The sequence below is a fragment of the Herpailurus yagouaroundi genome, unplaced genomic scaffold (genome assembly GCF_014898765.1).
Source record: "Herpailurus yagouaroundi ecotype Mexico unplaced genomic scaffold, PumYag 184, whole genome shotgun sequence".
In the NCBI taxonomy this organism is placed as follows: Eukaryota; Metazoa; Chordata; class Mammalia; order Carnivora; family Felidae; genus Herpailurus; species Herpailurus yagouaroundi.
In genome coordinates, this window is record NW_024412415.1 from 35,216,976 (window position 1) to 35,240,300 (window position 23,325).

General features: G+C 40.8%; 1 protein-coding gene across 3 annotated transcripts in view; it reads right to left on the bottom strand.

Moving 5' to 3' along the window:
* Positions 1 to 5,917: 5,917 nt before the first annotated feature.
* UACA (uveal autoantigen with coiled-coil domains and ankyrin repeats) overlaps positions 5,918 to 23,325 on the bottom strand; it is a 98,610-nt gene continuing 81,202 nt past the window's right edge. For all 3 annotated transcript variants that reach the window (XM_040493125.1, XM_040493126.1, XM_040493127.1), the window contains exons 14-19: positions 20,411 to 20,447; positions 19,480 to 19,532; positions 14,954 to 17,692; positions 12,811 to 12,963; positions 10,628 to 10,693; positions 5,918 to 7,740 (exon numbers count right to left, since the gene is read on the bottom strand). In XM_040493125.1, coding sequence (XP_040349059.1) covers positions 7,669 to 7,740; positions 10,628 to 10,693; positions 12,811 to 12,963; positions 14,954 to 17,692; positions 19,480 to 19,532; positions 20,411 to 20,447 — 3,120 coding nt within the window. In that variant the 3' untranslated portion in view covers positions 5,918 to 7,668. The remainder of the gene's footprint in view (positions 7,741 to 10,627; positions 10,694 to 12,810; positions 12,964 to 14,953; positions 17,693 to 19,479; positions 19,533 to 20,410; positions 20,448 to 23,325) is intronic.

The window sequence follows — 23,325 nt, forward strand, 5'->3', positions numbered from 1 at the left end:
ACAAAAAACAAAGTTGAAGCACCGTTGACAAAATTACAAGGAAAAAATTGCAACCTACACAGCAAAGAAGTCAACAGCCTTTTGTAGGTGATGCTTTCAATAGCTCCAGGGGTTAGAAGTAACTCCTGCCCACACAGTCCAGTGCAATTAAGCCCTCTTAACCCCAGGCTCTTAAAACAGGGGTAGGAAGCCCATTTATTGGATTCCCTGGACAAAGAAGACAGTAGCCCCCCAAATCCTGAACCATTATTTTTCTAAAGCACAGTCTTCCTTGAAATGGATGCATACAATAGTATTAGGGAGAAAAAATGCTTTACCAAATCATTAACAATATTTGGGTTATCTGGGCTTGGGGTAAATTATGTTTTCCTTTTTCTAAGTTTCTAACTTGAATACAGTTTGCTTTGGAAATAGGGGGAAATTTTTGTATCAGCCTAGGTTCTTAATGGCAAGAAACAGAAAGCAATCTCGGCTGTTTTCAGCAAATAGGGGATTTATTATTTATTACGAATGTACTAGGTAGCTCACTGAATTATAGAGAAGGCGGGAGACCAGGCTTGGGCCCAAGCAGACAGAAAAAGCTTCCAAATCATGCTCCAAAGTCTGTCTGGGAGAAAACAGTAGCTGTCCCACCAATGGATGCTAATCTCTGGGCCACCTCCATCTCTGCACCAGGAACTTGATCTTGGTGCAAACCAATCTGTCCCTGCGACTAGAAAGTGATCAGTATCACCTCTGCCTCTAATGGTCTCCTAGTGCCCCAGTCAAATTCGAGGACACAGTTGGCAAAATGACCTGGCCCGGGTCATGTACCTCCATCCCAAGATGGCAGGTAAAAGCAAATATCTGACATTTTTAGTCTCTTTATCTCATTAAGGCGCAAAAGACAGACAATCACCTAAACACAGAAAGATGGTTCATGTGATGGGTGATCAGGAGGACAGTGGCTGTCCACCGCATAATACACTTTACAGAAGAGATTTTCATCAAAAATCTCGAGGGAGGGAGGAATCTGTGAAAAGCAGTAATAGTTTAGAGGGAGTTGTGATGACAGGGCTAACATAATTCAAGCAAGGCTGACGTCTTCTCCGCTTGCCGCAAATTATTTTCCTCTCCCTTTAAAATGTGATTTCCCCTTAAGTTTACTATCCACCCCCCCAAAAAAAGTTCTCGGATTAATACATTATTGGGAGTTCAGCATGTCTTTTTAAGTAAAAATTCATTTATAATAGTTACCACATTATCAACAAGGTACAACGGGTGTGAGCTAATTTGGTCGTACTGGCTTTTGATACCTGCCCCAAAGCACGGCCCCATTTCCTACTTTGGAATGGAGGGGAGGAAGATCAAGGGAAACAGAAGCACGTGGCTGGCCCGGATAAGGGGGTGCCAAAGGGCAGTTTAGGGTCTGGTGAGAGCATAGGCGCCTGAAGGGACACAGGTAACGAATGCAGGAGAGCAGAAAGGAAGGTGCAAAATCCCAGAGACAAACCTCTATTCGAGAATAATTTGGCTTGAAACATCTGTGGATCAAGAGGAGTGGGGTGAAAAAATTCTTCGTCCTCATGGGCTCAAATGGCCCCCACACGTGGGCAATCATTACCGATCCAGCCATCTCGTGGGCTACAGGTCATTGCAAAATAGGTTATCCCAAACCAGCTTCAGTTTCTTACCGTCAAGTCCGACAGAAGCGTTTCGGAAGATGCACCATTCATCCCACCGTGCACGCCCCCAGGGGCGTGCACACCCCGGTTTGAGTTGTGCACCACCAGATGTGCTGGACCCACGGGGGGAAGGCTGGCTGGCTTCAGAACCAGGAATACCTGTGCTGTCTGTGACGGGTGCCGTGCCTCACGGATGGGATGCTCGGTCCTTGCACCGGCTGCTAGGAAGCTGAGTCCTGTCGAGGCCAGCTCCAGAAAAGCAAGCCGTGGATTATGGTGTTTATGAAATGTTTTCTGGATCCCAAGCTGCTGCTTCTTTTTCCTACCCTTTCAGTATTTACCATCCCCCTTGTCCTCTCCCACATTAAGGAAAACATTGCAAGCCACCTTAATTTCCTTTTTGTAACGCAGCAGGGCAGAAATAATAAATATGCATACTGACATTTGCTTGGGAACCCAGAATGTAAATTCAAGGCACCAGCTCTTTATTCTGGTTAGACATCAGATCACAATTAAATCTTCCTCAAATTCTCTGTCGTCCTGGTAACTGCTCTCTACTTAGAACATGAGGGCGAAATTACCCAAAAGGGTCTGGAAGGGTGTAGCAAGAGCTTATTAAGGAATTCTGATGTCGAGAACCACACAACAAGCTGCGCCAGCAGGGTAGCGTGGAGTTGGAGAGAGGCCCTCCTTCAGGTTATCGCAATTGCCGGGATGTATTTGGGCTTTGCTGCCGTTAAGTAGTTATGTACATTATAATAACAAGATTGGCTATGGCACACCAAAAATATTGACAATGAATAGTATTTTGGATAATCACAGATTGCAAATCCTCTTAAACGCATTCAACTCTAACAGATATATTTAGACTTAGATGAACAGTAGCTGGAGGAATTTCTTCAAGTGTCAGTTGGTGTGAATGAATAAAGATGGTTTTCGAGGAGCCATATTGCTTGGGGATTAAGGCCAACTGGAACAATTCACTTAAAAAAAAAAAAAAAGCCTCCAAGCTCAAGAGAGCAGCTTCCCCTTTATTCAATTGAGGCGCACAGACTTCAGTCCTTAAGACTGGTGTTGGCAGCCCAGCCCCTACCGTGTCGGTTCAGCTCTCTCCGTTTGTCTAAAGAAGAGTTTTTAATTGTGCATCCACGGGAACTTGCAAATCCTGTGAGACAATGTTTGTAGCGGCGACGAGGAAAACAAAATTTAAGTAGCAGTCATTTTTATTTTGGCTTAACAGATTTGAGCAGGAAGACGCTGAATATGAATCGGCTTCATTTTTAAATCCTGAAGACAATTTCTGAAGCAGCCCAGAAGGTGCCACTTTAGTCTTGAGGCAATTAAAAAAAGCCTAGAATAGCAAGAAAGAAAATCACACAGTTTGTTTGGACATTGCAGGGGGAGAAAGTTACAAATTCTATTAACTCCATTCCTTCATCCCCCCGCCCACCTGTTTGCTTTTGTGACCCGACAGAAGACCCTTCCTGGTTTTCAGAGGTGGGGATGGGACAGGAGGCATGGTGCGAATAGTAAGAAAAGTTTTTAATATTTAAGATATTGCTTGTCACGTTTTAACTGCAATGATGTGAAGTGTGTGACGAGCTTTGAGAAAAAGGGTGGCACAGACGTTCCCCCCATAGGTGAGTGAGTCTTCTTAAGAATTGATTCCTTCTTTGATAATTTGGGCATCACTAAAAAAAAAAAAAAAAAAAAAAAAAAAAAGTAAATACTTATTAGAACTAACTTCTCCTCTCTAGGTCTTTTTTTTTTTTTTTCTTTCCTGGTCCTTAATAAGGACCCCTGGAAAAGGCATCTTCAAACTTAAATTCTTTATGATACTGAATGACCGGGAAACCATTAGAAATGTAGTTTCTGGAAGTGGCATATCAACAGAGGGTCCCTGGCCACTTGGATTTCCTGCAGGGACCACCTTTAGAGTGGCCTTCACTATATTCTTGTAGCCTGTAAGCTACTTAGTGATGAACAGAGCTAATTATTCTAACACCAGACCGTATCCGTATAGTAGCTGTTCGCAAGGTGGAAAATCACACTTTTTTCATGGCTTCTTTTCTTTTAAAACGTAGGCCCTTTTCCCATCCTTGATGCGTTCTGTATATACAAAATAAATACTCTTCGCAGCAGGATCTGGACTCAGAGGCCTCAAAACCCAATAGACGAGTCCTGTAGTTTAATGGTCCTTAAATGCTCAACATCTTTTTCACTTAATGTAAAATCCATCTGATCTAATAGCCGTGACTGAATTATAGATATATAATTTTTTTTCTATTAAATGTTAATCTTCTGACTTGGCAGAGCAATAGAAGCTCTAAATTATTAAGAAGGCAATAACCTCTCTAAACTCTTTCCTGAATTCAGAATATTCCCAGGACTGCTATCTTGAGAAATAAATTGCAAAGCTGTTTAAAATATAAAAATCAGGCCCATTCAGTGTAACAATTTGATGCCAAATACCAATTATAATGGGCATTATTTTTATGGCTGTCTCTTCTAGTATTTCACAGAGAGTACATACATACACACACACACACACACACACACACACACACACACACCCCTGGGGGAGCGACCCTCACAAGCCTTGGCTCTTTTTCATTTACATATGACATTTTTGTAACCTTCCCTTTTTGGTTGAATTCATTCATCATCGATGTTTGTTCACACAGGCATAAATAATGAAAATGCCCTCTGATGCATAAGTGATGCCACATGGCCAACTATGCTAACCACGAGTGCTCTCAGTGCCCGGGGATCTTCCCGGGAACGCCACCTCTGTTGCATTTTTTGTTTTTAATCTCTAAGTCAAGACTCTTATGAGGCAAAGGCCCCTACGTGGAGGTAAGAATCAGGCCGTGCTAAGAAGCAGGTTAGGATTTCCCAAGAGAGGTCCGGCCCAGGCAGTCTTGGTTCAAGTAGCCAAGCCCCGGACGTGAAAGAGAATTTCCAACAACAAAGTGTCAGATGCAGTTTAGCTGGGGGTATCACTGAAGGCGATGGGCGCTGAGATGCCCATTTTCCATTCCGTGTTTCGTACGTGATACATTTTATGGGGCCTTTTCTTCCCCCCTTCTGAAACGTAGTCATTGCCGCACCTCTCTCACAGAGCATTGAGCAGTCAGGAGGCAGGCCCAGGCTCTTGTTTCTCTGGCAGGCATGTGCGACCATATTTCTGCATGTTCATCACAGGCAATTCTCTTTCAATCCTCATCTTGGTGCCAGAGGTACAGCCATTGCTCTGATGCACAGAACTTGTGAGAAAAGATCACACGAGGTTGCAGAGTCCGGTGATGAGGCAGGTCAAGAGGTAGTAAGAAGTTTTCTTCCCCTGTGGGGAAGCAGGTGTCGGGACGCTTGTAACCAATGCTAAGGTTGCCCGTGCGAGCAGGCACCGATACACCTAGTCATCACAGACACCAGAAATTTACTTGAAACTCTTCCCTTTTCTACTCCGAAACAAGCAAACCAAGAACATGAACCATTCCGGTGGGTTCCGAAGCTGCAACATTTTCAAAGCAGCAATGATCCAATGCATAAGAGAGACTTTTACACCATGTAACGTTCGGTTAGGGTCGAGAGCAGTCTAAATCAGTAAGCCTTCAGAAAGATTAAGCTACATTCATCTGGGGTTTTAGAACAGCGCAGATATGGCTAGTGAATACAGTCACTGCAATATTAAATTTTAAGAGGCTCGTTGAATGAATATTCAATTTTAGTAGTTGTTTATAACACTGACCTTCTAGCCAAAAGAATGAGCTTTCCTGAGGAAGCAGGAATGATAAGAATAAAACTGAACAGGGGAAGAGTAATAAAGCTTTCAACAAAGGAACATACCCCGACAGGGATTTGGTGAGTCTCCCAGAAAGCACGCCCATCTTGGACACAACCGATCTTTCTCCCTCTCGCTTCTTAAGTTCAGATGTTATCGTTTTTCTGAACACAGACCGGCAGAGAGGCCGGCATTGCCCACTATATATATTCCATTTGTTTACTCTCTAAAAAGCTTTAACCTTCAGTGTTGTAAATGCAGTCTCTGCCTTTGATATCAAAAAGTGGGTGAAGGAGACAACGGGATTAATTCAGGGAGGCGACCTACTACTCCGCCCTCCACGGAGGACTGAAAATGGGTAACACCTGTCTGTACTTGGACCCCATCGTTCTCTACACCAAATTCCCCAAAGCGGCACATGGAGTAATTGGCCTCGTAGATCTTTTACGAGGATGTTCAAAAACAGTAGTCCACAGAAAACATTTTATTTGTGATTGAAGACAAAATAAAGTACACACAAGTTTCCCCTCCCACTTCTAATAAGGAAAATACAAGACGAAAATGTGAGTATTCAGTAAGGACTTTCTCTCCTCTACAGCTTCAAAGGAGACCTACATAAAACTCATGGAACAGACTTCATGCAGAAGGACAACATTAAGCATAAAACCAAGGAATTTGAGTACTGCTCGTGTAAACTGTGTATAACTAAAGAATTAAAAAGAAATCCAATTCTGACTTTTCACTGTGGTTTCTACACTGAAGAAATCTGATGGCTTCTGGTGGGAGAAGCTATTCGGATGGCTCTTTGTCCTTGTTATTATTTACAGAATTGGGCTAAAAAGTCTGGCTCAGGGAGCACCTTACTGGTTCAGTCGGTGGAGTACACAACTCTTGACCTTGGGGTCATGAGTTCAAGCCCCACGTTGGGCACAGAGATTACTTAAAAAAAAAATTCCAAAAAATAAGAAATCTTTCAAATCTTTCAGGATGCTCAAAGATTACTGCTAAGGCACACTTTGCGATTGAAAGAAAATCTGGCTGAAAGGATTCATTTGTTCAGTTTATTTGCTAACAGTCAAGTTAGTAATCTTCAATCTGGATGGAAAACAAAATATTAATAAAAACAACAAAACATATAAACTTTCCTTAATGAGATGTGGTTAATAAAAATGGTTGGTTACAATAAAGTGTTCACTAAAACGTGGCCAATTTTATTTTTTCCTTGTGATCTATATTCTCACAGTTTACTATATTATTGCACTTTCATCTGAAACCTTAAAAATCTGTTTTCTAAAATTAGTTCTCTAATTTTGCAAGAAAACTGCATTTCACATTATTAATTTCATTAGTGCAATTTTCCTATAAATAAGTGCAAAACATTTGGAGGATGCATGTATAATGAGTGTTTGGTTACTATAGTAGCAAATGTCAAAGTAATTGCTAAAAAAAAAAAAAAAGCCTAAGAATTTTGATACTTTGAAAAATCTAGGATACCAGCTATCATAGCTCTCTAGATACTGTGGCAAGAAAAAAAATCACCACAAGTAAAAAATTAAGATACTGTTGTGGATATTATGAGGCCATCGTATTAGAAATTCCTGATATGTTCTATGCTGGTCTGCTTTTAATCTAAACGTAATTTAGTACAGTACACCATTTATGAAAAGAAATGTATTGAAAGAGGCATAAAAGTTAGAAGAAAAAAATCTGTGCCTCCAAAAGAAGTCAAAGGCACTCATTAGGTTACTTCAATAAAAAATGCAACTCGGCCAGCCAAGTTATGGTGCATATTCCTTAAAATCACGTCAGGCTCTCGTGGCTCAGCTGAAGGCCTGAAAGATCTTTTGATCCACTTAACCAAATTAATTTCTCTGAAAGAAACCTTTAAACAATTATTTCAGCCTAACGCCTCTTCGTATGGACCTACACAGATGGCTTATGTTTTATTATTAGGGACTCAACGGCTTAAAAATACATAGCCAACCCGAGGCAAAGTGTTACATTGTTTGCCTCACCATAAAATTAACATATATAGATTATAAGATCTGAATTGCTATTGAAAAACTCAGTAACATCCCCATCTAATTAAAAAAAAAAAAAAACTTGCTGATGAAACAAAATATATTTTATTTCAATGATACTAGCACAAAAGGGCCCAGAAAGGCTGTGGGTTTGCACACGGAAGGCTCGGCACCAGCAGCTGAAGCACAGGCTGCTTAGTTAGCACACAAGCCCCTGCCGCATTTGTATGATTTGGAGTAAGGCCGCCTGCACATCTTCGTCCATGTGACCCTTGAGAGAAAGAAGAAAGGGAGAAATATTTTACGTCCTCTTCAATGACACAAGAATTCTATTTAGGCCTAAATGGCTGTGATTCACCAAATGCTAAAGCCTCATCATTGCAGAGATATTCTAAAGGATTTATTGGAAAAGACAGCAGAGCTCTGCGACGGAAATTTAAAAAGTCAATCTAAAAGCAGTGCAAACCAGCTGCTCTTAACACTTATTATCAGAAGACAGATGGACAAACTTTTCTCCTTCTCTCTTTTTTAATAATGGCTCAGATAATAGGGGCGGCGTAAGTCATAAGTGAGCGAAGTCAGCTACACGTTAAGTTTTCCTTCTGCTCCTGCTGAGAAACATTTTTGTAATTAGAAAAATTAATGGAAAAGCCCCCAAACTTATATTTTTATCCTAGGGAAGATCACATCATTTTGCAACTTGCCATTTCACCTAATGTCACGGATGTCTTTCCTAAGCTATTTCCCTAATTGTTTTAAGTTACTGGATACCATCGCACCGTACAGATGAATCGTACTTTCTTTACTCGTTCCCCCAAACGACGGGCGTTTAAGGTGTTTCCCATCTTCATGGGCAGATTCCTAGAGAAGAAACTGCTGGGTCAAAAAGCAAGGCTCCATTGCTAATTTTGCAAAGCACTACAAAACTTCCCTCTACGGGCATTGTAACAAGTTACACTCCCACCAACAGGGTATAAATGCCAATTTCCCACAACACCTTGGCCAATGCTGCAGGTGCTCATCTTGTTTAATATTTGCCAATCCCATAGGTGAAAAAATGGTCCCTCCCTGTTTATTTGGATTTCCCCCATTACCAATGAGGTGAAGATCCTTTTCCGTGAATGTTAGTCATCTATATTTAGGAAGAAACATTTTGAACTTAAAAAGATGGCAAGGGGCAGATTAAATGCGAGTCAGTATGGTGGGCTTACGACACCCTCGGCCCCCTTCTCTTTGCTTGGACATTTGAATAGAATTCAGCTTAACACTTCCCATTCATATAAAAAGTTGTGCTTCCAAAACCTGTTTCTGTAAGAATGGGATGTTGAAATTTCAAACATTAGCCATGGCTGACTACACTGAATTTCTTGGTTAACTTCATGATGCCGGAAGGCAAGACAATTTCTGATGTCAGTTGTTTTTGTTATGTTTCATTAGGAGTCAGTAGGATTTCAACTTTTGGAAGCATACATTATACAGAGTTGAAAGGCTTGACAGTTTGTGGTGTCTTTCCTGCTCTTTCTCTCCTGGCTGAGATCAGATCTGAATGAGTTCTTTATCCACATCTTCCACACTTGTCTACCATTTCCCTCCTAAAGGTCCCACTCTGCTGTCCCTCAATGGTCTTCTCGAACAATTTCAATATACAGCTACCCTTGAACAACACGAGTTTGAACCGTGGGGGTCCACTTACACAAAGATCTTTTATTTGGATTAATACCGTACAGTACTATAAATGTATTTTCTCTTTCCTTGATTTTCTTAGTAACACTGTCTTTCCTCGAGCTTCTTATTGTAACACTACAGTATTTAGTAAACATAACATCCCAAATACATGTGAATTGACTCTTTATATTACTGGTGAGGCTTCCTCACAATAGATAGCCTACATGAGTAGTCAAGTTTTGGGGGAATCGAAAGTTACACACAGATTTTTGACTGCAGGGTCAGCGCCCCTACGTCCCACTGTTCAAGGGTCAGCTGTACTTTCAAATCCCAGCTTATCTTCTAGCTCCTCAAAAGAAAGTAGCCAAACTTCCTCTTATCATACCATTCATGCTTTTACATTTGTTTCCCCTCATCTCCTATAGAAAAGGAAGGCTTTTTGGTTTTGCGAATTTGATGTTTCTTCTTTTTATTATTTTACCTAGTTCTTCTTATTAAAAAACGACCTTCTTGGAAGCTTTCTCGCAACAACTCCCCGCCCCCCCCACCCCGCCTTTTTTGGTAAACAGTGTCGCCTGATACTTCAAATCCTGAACAATTCCTGATGTATCTCACCTGCCATTCTAACGTTGCCTCTTTTAGGACATCTTCCTGAAAAATCTACTCTGAGAATTTTAGAGATCGCTGATCACAGGGTTTCTACAGGGCATTAAGTATGGTATTCTTCACATGCTGAACAGTTTCTCAGTGCGATATATTCTTCTAAAAGAGGAGCCTTTTCATTACACCCCCCAAAAAGGGAATTCTTAATCTGATGTTTCACTGAATTTAAGCCACATTAAATAAATACTATTGATAATCTCCAAACAGAACCAGTTTATTTTCTTACCTTATTACAATTTTGCGCACACCTTGTCATCTTTGCGCTTTTATAGCATTCTCTACGTTTCAAAGAAATACTCCTGAGCTACCAAGAAACAGTGAAGTCCTTTGCACTCTCTTTAGCTGACAGCCAGGTATGGATGTCAAGGCATTATCTCCAGCTAGCAATACCATTAACATGTGCTGCCATCATATGTTGCCAAACTGTCTATAAAATGAGTGACAAGCAGATGGAGAGAACACTACATTTAAGATGTTGTGTTACCATATAGCTTTGTAAATTTCTCTGGGAGATACACAAGCCATGATTTAAAAAAACACAATGATTTTAAAATAAGCATATGGGATACAACTACTTTACACAGCAATGACTTTCACATAAATTTACTTGAAAATAAAAAAATGATCTTCTCTAAAACGGGGATGAAGGAGTGCACGTGTTGTGTTGAGCACTGGGTGATATATGAAATTGGTGAATCGCTGTATTGTACAGCTGAAACTAACATAACACTGTATGTTGACGATATTGGAATCAAAAAAATAGAAGCATTTTTATAAAGAAAATTAAAAAATAAAATGGTATCTCTGCCAGAGGAGAAATCGTTTTTTACCTGCGCAGCACTAAGGAGATGTGTCCGATAAATTGCAATTACCTCTTGGTGCTGTCTGTCGGCATCCTAGAAATGTGGAAAGATGGACAGATCAGAGTATCAGCATTCACGTTTTCAAATACACGGAGGCTTGTGACAATGCCACCTTCAGGCCTGACACTACAAAACGGCAATATTATTAAAGTGCTCCTGCCACGTCTTCTAACAAACCACCTGGGACCCACCGGATGCAAAACTTCACAGCATTAACAATCGTTTAAACTTTCCTAATCAATGTGTGGAAACATTCATAGCGAAAACAATGCCGCTTGTCCTAGGTAACATGAAATGACTGCCTTAGTTCACATCTAATGCCACGAAATTATCCAGATACTTAACAGTTTATCCTTGGGATTATTGCAAAAGCTTCCAATCTTGTCTCCCTGTCTCTAGATTTTATTCCCGATCATGCTTCCAAGATGAAGGCAGCTCTTTTCTGGAATCACTTCTGGTTCAAAGACCTTGGGAGAAACCTCATTACATATAAAAGAGAATCTAAACTCCTCAAACTTCTCCACAGCCTGGACAATCTAGCCACAAATACAGTTTCCACTCCCAGCCAGGCTGATCAGCTTTTACCGCCCCTGGGGTACACCGTTCACATTCGACCCCCACGCCCTTCTTCAAACTACTTCCCTTGCCTGGAAGATTCTCTATTTTCCATTCACCTACCAAAACGCCAACTATCTTACAAGTTCCAGCCAGCTATTCCCTTCCTCTCGGCCTAGCTCCTATCGCACCAGTGATCTTTCCCTCCTATGAATTCATATCACTTATAGCCGGGGACCTTATTCTCAACTCTGTATATGACATTTTTTGTCTTGTTAATTCACTTTTCATGGATCTAAATTTTGCTTCTCTAATTACCTAGAACTCCTTGGGACAAAACCTGTGTACTCTCTTTATCCCTGACAGTGTTTTAGCACAGTGTCATGAATATAATAAATAAGAAACAAATATTTCCAATTATTGAAGGGACTACCAGATCCTTTTGATAGGATCCAAATCAATAATCTGTCATCATTAATCTGTAGGCCAGTAGTATTAATAAACAAACACTTACAAAAAGAGCTTTCTTCTATTCAAAAACAACTCATAACCAATTCCTATAAAATAGGAAATTTTTAGTAACAATTTACATTTGACTGGGCTGTTTTACTTAGCATCTCCGTGTATGTCATATTACCTCGTTTGATTAAAAAAGCAAACAAAGAAGTAATCAGTTCTTACTATTGCACTATATGGATAAGGTAGCCAAGGATTAGGGGGAATGTTCCACGTCACCTGGTTTTTAAGCAGTAGTGTTTAGAACTGAGCTCCCGTGTTCAGTTTCTCAATCCAGTTGCTTTCCTTTTTTTTTTTTTTTTTTTTTTAATATTTATATATTTGGGGGAAAGCACAAGCGGGGGAGGGACAGAGAGAAGGGGACAGAGGATCTGAAGCGGGCTCTGTTCTGACAGGCTGACAGCAGAGAGCCCAAGGTGGGGCTTGAACTCACAAACTGCAAGATCATGAGCTGGGCTGAAGTAGGACGCTCAACCCACTGAGCCACCCAGGCGCCCCAGTTGCTTTCTTTAATATAGAAAGGAAATACATATATGCATATAGGATACGTATGTGGATATATATATTTCCAGGTGTTTTCTTTTACTATATAAGGATATAAGGTATAAAACCAGAGGGATGCCTACCTTTATTCATAAGTAGAAAATATTTTAAAAACTTCCCTTAGTTTAGCGGACCGATATTTTAAAGAGTGTGCTGCAGCTGGGAAGACACCACCAGAGCTGGAGTTAGCCAGTCTCAGGATCGAATCCTAGCTGTATGTCCCCAAGCATCAAGTATTTTCTTCTTTGTTTCCTTAAGAATCAAATGGGGGGGGGGGGGCGTGGGGGGAATAAAACCTTACAGGGCCGTGATGAAGATAAAGGCTAAAGGACGTAAAACGTTTAGTGTAGTGCCTGGCATATAGTAGGCACCAAATATACCGCTGCCACTGGCGTAAGTAACTTCTGGCAAAAATGATTCAGTTCCTGGATCTCAGCACAGCCACGAATCAATCCCGGCTCTACATAAACTTTCACAAGCAAACGAACACGACCCCGCGCGTACAGGATGAAGCCCTCCCAGGCCAGGGTACTCACAGCCAGCTGCTGCTGCAGGGCCTTTACTTGGCTCTGTAGGCTGTCAATCAGCTGGCTCTGTCTCCTGCCGGGGCTCCCACTCGGGTAGGTGAGCTGTGAAAGGCCACTGAGCGCCTGCTTCAGTCTTTCCACGTCATTAAGCAGTTCGGTTATCTTGTAAACAAAGAGAAAAGGTATGGGAGAAACATATATTATTCACTTATGCGATTCTAATGAACATCTTTACACCAAAATCACTCCGCGAGGAACCAAATTTATCTTCGTACACCAGAAAATTGAGGAATGAATACTGTCGAGATTGTTATCAACAGTAAATACAATACATAATTTAATTGCGTTAAATTCCTCTCAGTAAATTCCTTGCAAAAGCATTACCAAGTTGAGAATAAATATATATCCTAAGGTCTGAGTGTGACCTCAGTCTTCTTATTCTTAATATTTAAGTACCTATGAAAGTCTACAGATCACCTTCTAGGCTCTCTGAAACACAGGAACTTGTGGGGCATTCCCTCCAACAAAGTTTGAAAAGAAAGTGCGGCTCATACAAGCCTAGCATGAACTTATGTGCCTTGTTCATTTCAAGAAGGTAGGATTTTAGACTACTTTATCTTAAAGAGGGAAAAAAAATCAGGAGGCCGTTTAGCAGAGAGAGCAAAACCTTTTTATTTCAAGTCAGACTGATCTGGTATTTATTAGCTGTGTGAGCTTGGCTAATTTCCTTTATTTTTATGAGCTTTAGTTCCCTTATCAGTGAAAGAAAGAAGTTCTTTAACAGTTAAGAAAATCAAATGCAGTGTGGCTAGGGGGCCCAGTCGGTTGAGCGACCGACTCTTCATTTCGGCTTGAATCATGATCTCACAGTTCGTGAGTTCGAGCCCCGTGTCAGGCTCTGTGCCAACAGTGTGGATCCTGCTTTGGATCCTCTCCCGCTCTCTCTGCCCCTCCCCTGCTCACACTCATGCTCTCTCTCTCAAAATAAATAAACAAACACTTCAAAAACTCAAACGCGATCATAAATATCTGCCTGGTACGTAGTATATCCTCAATAAATGACAATAATTGTAAGTAGTTATTAATAACTTGCTATTATAATTATACACTGTTCTATCCCTAACTACCTTCTGAACAAGGTGCGAGCATTTAAGTTCTGGGTCACACGAACAGATGGATCAGAAGGCTAGTACTTGTACTTCTCCACTGAGGAGGGCCAGGGATGTGTATTTGCCACTGTATCCCCAGAACTTGGCATAGAGAAGACATTTAATCATCGCTCACTGAACTGATAAAAATGCACCCAATCTCCCTGATTTCTCATCCTCACAGTACACACTTTATTATGTCAACCACCAGTTTCGAAAATATTGAAAGCATCTACTGTGTAAACTGTACCATGGGAATGAATGAGAAGAAAAGGTTAAGTTGCAAACAGTCTGATCTTAATAGCTGGTTGAGAAGATCGAGCACCTAACTCTGACACAGTAATATTTACGTTTTGAATAGTGGCAACGCTAACATTTCAGAAGAGGAACAGTTCACGGGAGGCTAGAGTGCATAGCGAAGGCTTCAGGAAGGAGGGTAAGTGTTGAAGTGGGCGTTAAGGAACGCGTAGGACTTAACTCGGTAGAAAGGAGAGGCAGGACATTCTGGGTGCGGAGACCAGTCTGCGGGAAGTTATGAGGACAAAATGTACACGGAACTGGAGGGCTCAGTCACTGGTGTGGGTGAATGCCAAGATCAAGTCTGGGGTGCTTCCCAGTGTCCTTTGTTTCTTGCAGCCTGGAAACACAGCTTTCTTCCTCCTCTCCCTCAATCACCCTTCAGGTAACCCTAAAACCCACTGGACTCTGACCACTTTTGAGGCAAGTGAACCTGGAGTCTCCTCATCTTTCCTCAATTCTTGGCTATGCCAGTTGAGGAAACCAGAGGAGAAATGCTTTTGCTTGTGTGACTTTAACTATTTTCTCAATTCTGAATTTTTTTGCACACCAGTAGACTAACCGGAGAGGTGGCATTTAGTGGTCCCGCAGCTAATGCTTCTGGAAACCTGTCTTGTGGGATGCTGCGGTAAAGGGGCCCTATTCCACTCGGGCAGTTCCGCTCGGGGGCTCCTGACACAAAGCTGTGCCGCCTGCTCGGTGCCTACCTTATTATCTTTCGCTTCAATTTGTTTGGCAGATTCCTGTATTCTTTTCTGTAACTCTGTGATTGTTGTTAAGGACTTATCACACCGTTCCTGCTGGTCCTTGATTTCTTGCTCAATGCTGAAATGGAGCAATTCCTTCTCATCCTTTGCAGACAGCTGCTTCCTTTGGGCGTGCAAAACCTCCTCACAGGCTTCTTCGTACTTTCTATTCAGATTGGCCAATTTTTCATTCAAGTTGGAAATCTGGGTCTCCAAATCACTTTTTGTTGCTTTATATTTAGACAAATCAACCACCTCTCTCGTCTCTAATTTTTTTAATGCTCGTTTAGTGTTCTGCACCTCGGATTGGAGTTTGGAGACCTCTTGGGTTTTGGTTTGGTTTTCTTCTTCCTTCTCCCTCAAGCTAGCCTTGATGATCCCCACTTCCTTCTCAAATGCCTCCTTAACCTGCAAATGCTCTGCCAGGGGCACCGACGAGTTCTTCTGGTTCTCCAACATCTGATGCAGGGTGGCCACTGTCTGCTGCTCTTTCTCGTAACATCTTTGCTTATTCTTCAGTTCTTCCTTGAGACTCTCGATTGTGCCGTTCAGAGACTTTTTGAGGGCCTCAACCTGTTCCAACGGAACATGCTGCTTCTGCAGAAGGGTCTGGGCTGCGAGAATCTCCGAAGTCTGTCTGGCATTTTCGTCGACCAGCTTCTCTTTCTCGGTCTTTACCTCCGTGTATTTCTGCAGCAGGTCTTTGAATTGTTTGTTTAGCTCTTCTGCTTTTCTGCTTAGCGCTCTTTCCATTTCATGAGCACTCTCAAGGAGAACATTCTTATCTTGCAAATCCTTCTGAAGAGTGAAAATCTCCTTCTTCAACTTGTCATTCTCTTGCTTGCACTTCTTGGCCTCTTCTTCCCTGACGTGATATTTTTGTGTCTGCTCGGATAACTGTTCTTTTAGTTCTTTCTCTGTCGCTTTAAATTTTCTTTCACACTCTTCGAAGCTGATGATTGGAGCATATTTGAGCTTGATGCATTCTTGAATCGTGTCGAGCTCCTTCTTCTGGGCTTCGATCTCTGCGTGCAGCGTCACGATCTCCTCTTGGCCCTTCTTGTAGTTGGCCAGGATTTCCGCACTGTCATCCTGTACCCTCTTCATGCTCTGACTCGCGGCACCCATCTTCTCCTCGTGCTCTCGGAGGCTGATGTACTCGGCCTTCATTTGGTTCTGAGTGTTCTCCAGGTTTCTTTTGAGTAGCTCATTCTCCTCTTTTGTTTTTACAAGTTCCCGACTGAGATCCTCGATGTTTTTCTTCGCATCTAGTAATTCTCTGTTCGTCTTATCTAGGGTGCCACTCAGTGCGGCTTTAATCTCCTCGTGGGCTGGAGCTGGCACGTACTGAGTACTCAGGCTCTTTTTCAACGCGGTGTTTTCGGACAGGAGTGCATGTATTTTCTCTTGGTCTCCGGCACGTTTTTTGTGAAGCTCAGAGAGCTGTTGTCTGAGGTCAGCAAGGCTGGAGTTCAAAGCCGTGACCTCCTTCTCGTGTTTCTCAGGAGGCACGAACGCGGTCTCGAGGCGGCTGACGTTCTCACTCAAACGGCCATTCTCCACCAGCAGCTTCTCCATGGCCATCTTCTGCTCCGTGTACTTCTGCGTGACATCTACAAGCTGTTGATTCAGCTCACCGACCATGACGTCATGCGACTTTTTCATTTCTTCGCTCACTTGTAAAGGAACGTAATGACTCTTCATTTCACTTGTTAAGTTACGGACTTGCTGGCTGAGGAGCTTGTTATCCAGATACACCTTTTCGACGTCCTTTTGTAACGTCTGATTTTTCGACGTGAGTTCGGTGATCTTCTTCGTAAGTTCTCCCGCCCTCTGCTCCAGCCTGCTCTTGAGCTGCTCGTGCTCCTCCGGTCCGACGTGCTGAGCAAGCTTGGCCTTACAATTCTCAACTTCTCTCGTCAACTGTCTGATTTCGCTAAGTGACTTTTCATGCTCCCTTTCCATCTCTCCTATTCTCTTGGCCTTCTCAGTGACTTCACTTGACAACAAGCTCTTCATGCTCTCGAATTTTTCCGTCGGAACGGAAAGGGCCAGCTTGGCCAACAGTTCTTTGACCTGGCCTTCCGCCTCTGTGACCCTCCTGCCTTTCTTGTCTCGCTCCGTCTCACACATACTGAAGTCCCTCTGCAGTCGCTTGTTCTCTTCCACCAGCTTGCCTGCATCCCGCTTCAACTCTTCTACTAGCATCTCGCTCTGTCCGATCTGGTTTCGTAACTTCCCCACTTCTGCTGACGCGCCCTCGTACTTTGCTTTCATGTCTTTCAACTGGTCCTTCAGTTCCTCGGTTAGTCTGTGATTCCCCGCAGCTGCTTCACTCGTTAGGTGCTCTTTAAGGGCAAGAAAATGTGTCTGCATTTGTTTTACTTTACCTTCCGACTCGTACATTCTCTTCTGCACATCTTTCAATGCGTCTTCTAACTGCTTTACCTGCTCATCTGAGTCCTCCTTGATCCGTTCACATTCTAATGCTAAAGCTTTACATTCGGCCACCTTGTGAGCCAGCTCGCTCTGGAGCTTGAGTCGGTCTTGTTTTGCTGACTCGCAGAACGTTCTCATTGCTTCTAACTCTTTCTTTAAAATGTCATTTTCAGAATATGAGGTTTGATGGGGTAAGGACAGCTCCAGCGGTCTTAACAGAGACCTGCTTTGCATGTGGGCCGGCACCCCTGGGGACGTACACTGAAAGGGGAAACAAACAAAAAAAGAGATGCTAATCACAAAAGCCTAAAGAAGACATTTACTTATTTGCCAAACTTCTAGATTCCCACATCATCAGTAGTCAAGGGGTTTTCAGACTAGCGTATTGGAAAAATACAGTACTGATTTTTGAGGTTAAGAAAAGCAATTCTGGGTATGATTCCCTTAAAATGCTCTCAAGCAGGGATACTTTGAAAGTCTGCTCACCGTAAGTGTATTTCTGGCAGAACAAAGAAGGAAAAGAGTTGTGGCCTCTGGGGACCATTTCCTCTTCCCTTCTCCATTCACAATAACTACCCACAAGTGATATCAACTTTATCAAAACACATTTATTATTTCTATGCTTTATGGCACGTAGTGTGCTTAGAACTTCCAATTCTGAAGAAAGTCATCAAAACCGTTGAATAAAAACAAGTATGGCAATTTTATATCTGCAAATAATTTCACAGAATGATATATTATTTAACTTCTAAGAAGCTATATAATTTCTGAATATCCTTGTTAACTCCAATGTAATGTTCTTTAAATTATAGAAACAGCACCAAAATAAACACAGCTAGCATGAGTTGTTGAGAGGATATTAGTTAACTCACAAAAAAAGGAAGCAGTTTTCTCCTCTCGAGTAGGATAAACTAAAACTTAACATGTGATCTTAGTACAACATTTTATTGACATCTTATTCCTCCACTAAGAGTTGACACAAAAAGAAGTATAATTAAACTTCTCATGAAATAGTGCCTAAATAGAACATGTAACCATGAAAGACTAAATTCAATTATCTTACTTTTTCCCACACAGCCTATTACAGCAAGGGCTCCTTACAAGTACTAACTCATGGATAAAAGCTATGTGCTGTGAATACATTCCACCATTTTAACAGGCAGGTTTTACTGTTGTTCAGTTAAATCTACACTGTCTTGCCCTGGATCAAGAAGAAAATTAACAACATGGAATAATTTCGCAGCCTTTAGTCTGCTTTTAAATTACCTTTCAATTTACCAATGATCTTTAGACTAAGACTACTATAATTTAGCAATTACTTACACAGCTTTACAATTTCCATACCTGCTTTATTACAATCCAATATTTATCTAATCTTAAATACTTCTCAGGTGACATTCATTTTCTCAACTTAGAATCTTAGAATTTTCCAGCTTCAAGTGATCTTAGACATCACAAAGGCTAACTCACTCTGCCTATAAATGATGGTATGTAAAAGGGCCTTTCAAAGCCCAAATATTTATCAGTTCAGGCCATGGGAAGTGCTGACCTTCCCATGCAATGCAAACCTGTATCTACCGGAAGCAGTATAAACAGGTTAGAAAATCAGACAACACTACCTCTTGGAAGCTTTCCTTATTCTGAGGTGAATTTCCAACACACAGGATATATATTGGAATGCAAGCAAAAATACATTTCAAAGTCCAAAAAAATGACTTCTGAATTACTCGTAGTTGGCCTCCCCTTTATATGGGTAAATATGAAGAGTTAACCGAACAAGGTTAACGAGGCTTACTATCAAAGACAATGAACTTGTAATTCAAATCTCTTATTTAAGCTACTGTCATCAAAACACTCTAGAGGGCACCAGAAACAGTACTATCGGCTTTTATTAAACTCAGAACACCAAGAACAACTTTTCTTTGAAAATGAAGGCCTTATTCAATGTATATTGAATTTCTGTATTTCATTTTCGTATTCAATTAATACACAAAACTGTTTTCCTCTTTTTAAAAAGGTACAAATATTTTTAATTAAAAAACAATTACCTGTGAATCTGTCATGTACATTTGACCCTGTTTGAGAAGCATATCTTCTTTTCCTACATAAATCCAAATAAATGAGATCTTAACTGAAATACTCATACCAAATAGGCTAAGATTTAATTTGGCGTTATTATCTCTCCTCTTACTCAAACTAAAGAAAAGCATGAGTTAAAACATAAAGTTATCCTTATTCTAAAATACCCCTGGTTTTCTTTATTTTTTCTAGACACATAAGGGAAGTATCTATATTGTTCTGAGTAGAAACTAAGTTGGTTTTTAGAAATATATAAGACTGTTAGACTAAATAAGCTACATGATTATTATAAAATACGTATCTTATAATCAGTCAAAATAAAAATGGTGTTCTTTACAACTTACGGGATAAACATTACTATTGTACTTAAAGGATAATTTAATATTTACTTGGAAGCAAAAAATGGATTTTGTAGAGAAATTCTTTAGAACTAGCAAACAAAAAACCGAAGTTAATACTAATTACATATACTCTTAAGTAAGAAATAATTATTTATGTAACTTCTCATTTTAAAATGCTTCCCTGCATTGAGACTATATCCAAAGATTTCTCCAAATGAGAAAACTATGTCATGTTTCTTTTCATAAAAAACAAGCTCCAAATATCACAAGACAAATATCTACTAATCAACAAGGTAAGTTTGGCCATGCATACAATATCCAACTTAAAAATACAAGTGGCTAGGGAAAATCGGAGCCTCAGGATTACCAGATTTTCTGTTCGAGACTACAGCAGTCATCTTAACCTCTTCCTGCTTCGATGTGTTGAGGTTTAACACACAAGTAGTTGACATTTAGCAGCAAGAAGGCCATATACAGTTAGACAAAACAAACAGACGTAAACATTCTCCCTTGTCCGAACTGGGTGAACAGTAATGATAATCTATGCTTCCATACTTACGGTTACTGAAATGACTTCCTGATCCTAAATGATCACTCTGAAATCAGAAGCATAAATTAAAACATTTGGGTGAATATTGCTTCATTTTGTTACATTCTGTATCTATTTCAGTTCTAAATGATCCAACCATTAAAACCACATTTTCAACATTCCTTGTTTCTCCCGAGTATTACTCTACTTTAAAACCACAAAAAAGTCACAGCACTAGCAACAATTAGATCAGTTGGGAATAAACTACTTCACTAGGCATTTTAATAAAGGCAGCCAAGTGTTCCAAGGAAAAATTTTATTGCTCAAAAGAAAAAAAAAAAACAACCGAACCCCAAATGAACTACAACAACTTTCAGCGCATGCTCTTTGTTGCTGTTTTACCTCAAAAGGAAGAAGCTGCCACCTGTGCCTCCAATACTGACTTTACCCCTGTTGGGAGCGGAAACCCTACCTCACTGCCTGTGAAATATTAGTGTAACCTCTTTTTTCAGAATTTATAAAATACAGAAAACTTTGGAAGGCAAAGGGAGACAGAGAGCAGAAAAGGAAACTGAGGCACACTACACACAGTAATAAATCCGTCAATGTGTCGGTTAGGAAAAGGAGAATAAGAGAGAAATTTTAGGTACTCTGAATTGAAGTGTGTTTGAATTGCTCCTTTTTTTTTCAAGTCAGAATCTAACAAACAAACTGAAACATATACCTTCAAGAGTAAAGATACACAGAGGTGAAATTTAACCAAGGAAGTGAAAGGCCTATACTCTGAAAACTAAGAACCTTGGTGAAAGAAATTGAAGATGACACAAACAAATGGAAAGATATTCCGCACTCATAGACTTGAAGAATTAATACTGTTAAAATGTCCATACTACCTTGGGGCTCCTCGGCAGCTTAGCCAGTTAAGCGTCAACTCTTGATTTCGGCTCAGTCACGATCCCATGGTTCATAGGATCGAGCCTTACTATCAGCGCAGAGCCTGCTTGGGATTCTCTCTCTCCCTCTCTCTCTGTCCCCTCCCCAGCCTGTGTGCACACGCACTCTCTCTCAAAATAAATGAATAAACTAATTTTAAAAAAGTGTCCATACTACCCAATGCAGTCTAGAGATTCAATGCAATCTCTATTAAAATATCAACAGCATTTTTCACAGAACTAGAACAAATAATAGTAAAATTTGAATGGAACCACAAAGACCCCAAATGGCCCAAGCAATCTTGAGAAAGAAGGACAAAGCTGGAAGTATCACAATCCCACATTTCAAGATAAATTACAAAGCTGTACTAATCAAAACAGTCTGTGGGGCGCCTGGGTGGCTTGGTCGGTTAAGCGTCCGACTTCGGCTCAGGTCATGATCTCACGGTCCGTGAGTTCGAGCCCCGCGTCAGGCTCTGTGCTGACAGCTCAGAGCCTGGAGCCTGTTTCAGATTCTGTGTCTCCCTCTCTCTCTGCCCCTCCCCTGTTCATGCTCTGTCTCTCTCTGTCTCAAAAATAAATAAACGTTAAAAAAAAATAAAAAAATAAAAAAACAGTCTGGTAATGGCACAAAAACAGACACCTAGATCAACATAACAGGACAGAGAGCCCTGAAATAAACCAACGCTCATACAGTCAATTAATCTATGACAAAGAAGGCAAGTATATACAATGGAGAAAAGACAGTGTCTTCAACAAATGGTGCTGGAAAGACTGGACAGCTACACGCAAAAGAATGAAACTGCACCACTTTCTCATACCATACACAAAAAATAAACTCAGAATGGATTAAAGACCTAAATGTGAGATGTGAAATCACAAAGCTCATGGAAGAAAACACAGACGACAATCTCGCTGACGTCAGCCACAACAACATTTTTCTAGATGCCTCCTCTGGCAAAGGAAACAAAGCAAAAATAAATTACTGGGGCCACATAAAAATAAAAAGGCTTTGCACAGTGAAGGAAACTATCAAAAAGATAAAAAAGCCGCCTAGTGAATGGGAGAAGATATTTGTAAATGATATATCATATATCTGATAAGGAACTAATATCCAAAATACAGGAAGAACTTATACAAGCCAACCCTCCCCCAAATAATCCAATTTAAAAAATGGGCAGAGGGCCTCAAAAGACAGTTTTCCAAAGAAGATATGCAGATGGCCAACAGATACATGAAAAGATGCTCAGTACCACTAACCATCATGGAAATGCAATTGAAATCACAATGAGATATCACCTCACACCTATCATAATGGCTAGTATCAGAAAGACAAGAAATAAGAAGTGTTGGCAAGGATGTGGAGAAAAAAAGAACCCTGTATACTGTTGGTAGGAATGTAAATTGGTACATCCACTATGAAAAACAGTATGGAGTTTCCTCAAAAAATTACAAATAGAAATACACCATATGATCCAGTAACTCCACTACCGGATAATTCACCCAAAGAAAACAAAAACACTAATTTGAAAAGATATATGCACTATGTACAATAGCCAAGGTGTGGGAGCAACCCATGTGTCCACCCATAGATGAATGGATAAAAAAGATATGGCATATGTACACACACACACGCACACACACGCACACACACACACACACACACACACACACACACAGACACGAAGAACTATTTGGCACTTGCAAACCATGGATGGGCTTCGAGGGTATTATGCTAAGTGAAATAAATGAGACAGAGAAAGACAAATGCACTTATATGTGAAATCCCCAAAACAAAACAGATGAACAAACACAAAGCAGAAACAGACACATAAATATAGAGAACAGTGTTATGGTTGCCAGAAGGGAGAAGCTAGGGGAATGGGCAAAACAGATGAAGAAGAGTGGAAGATATAGGTTTCTAGTTATGGAAGGAATAAGTCATGGGGATAAAAGGTACAGTACAGGGAACAGCATCGTAACAGTGTTGTATGGTGACAGATGGGAACTACG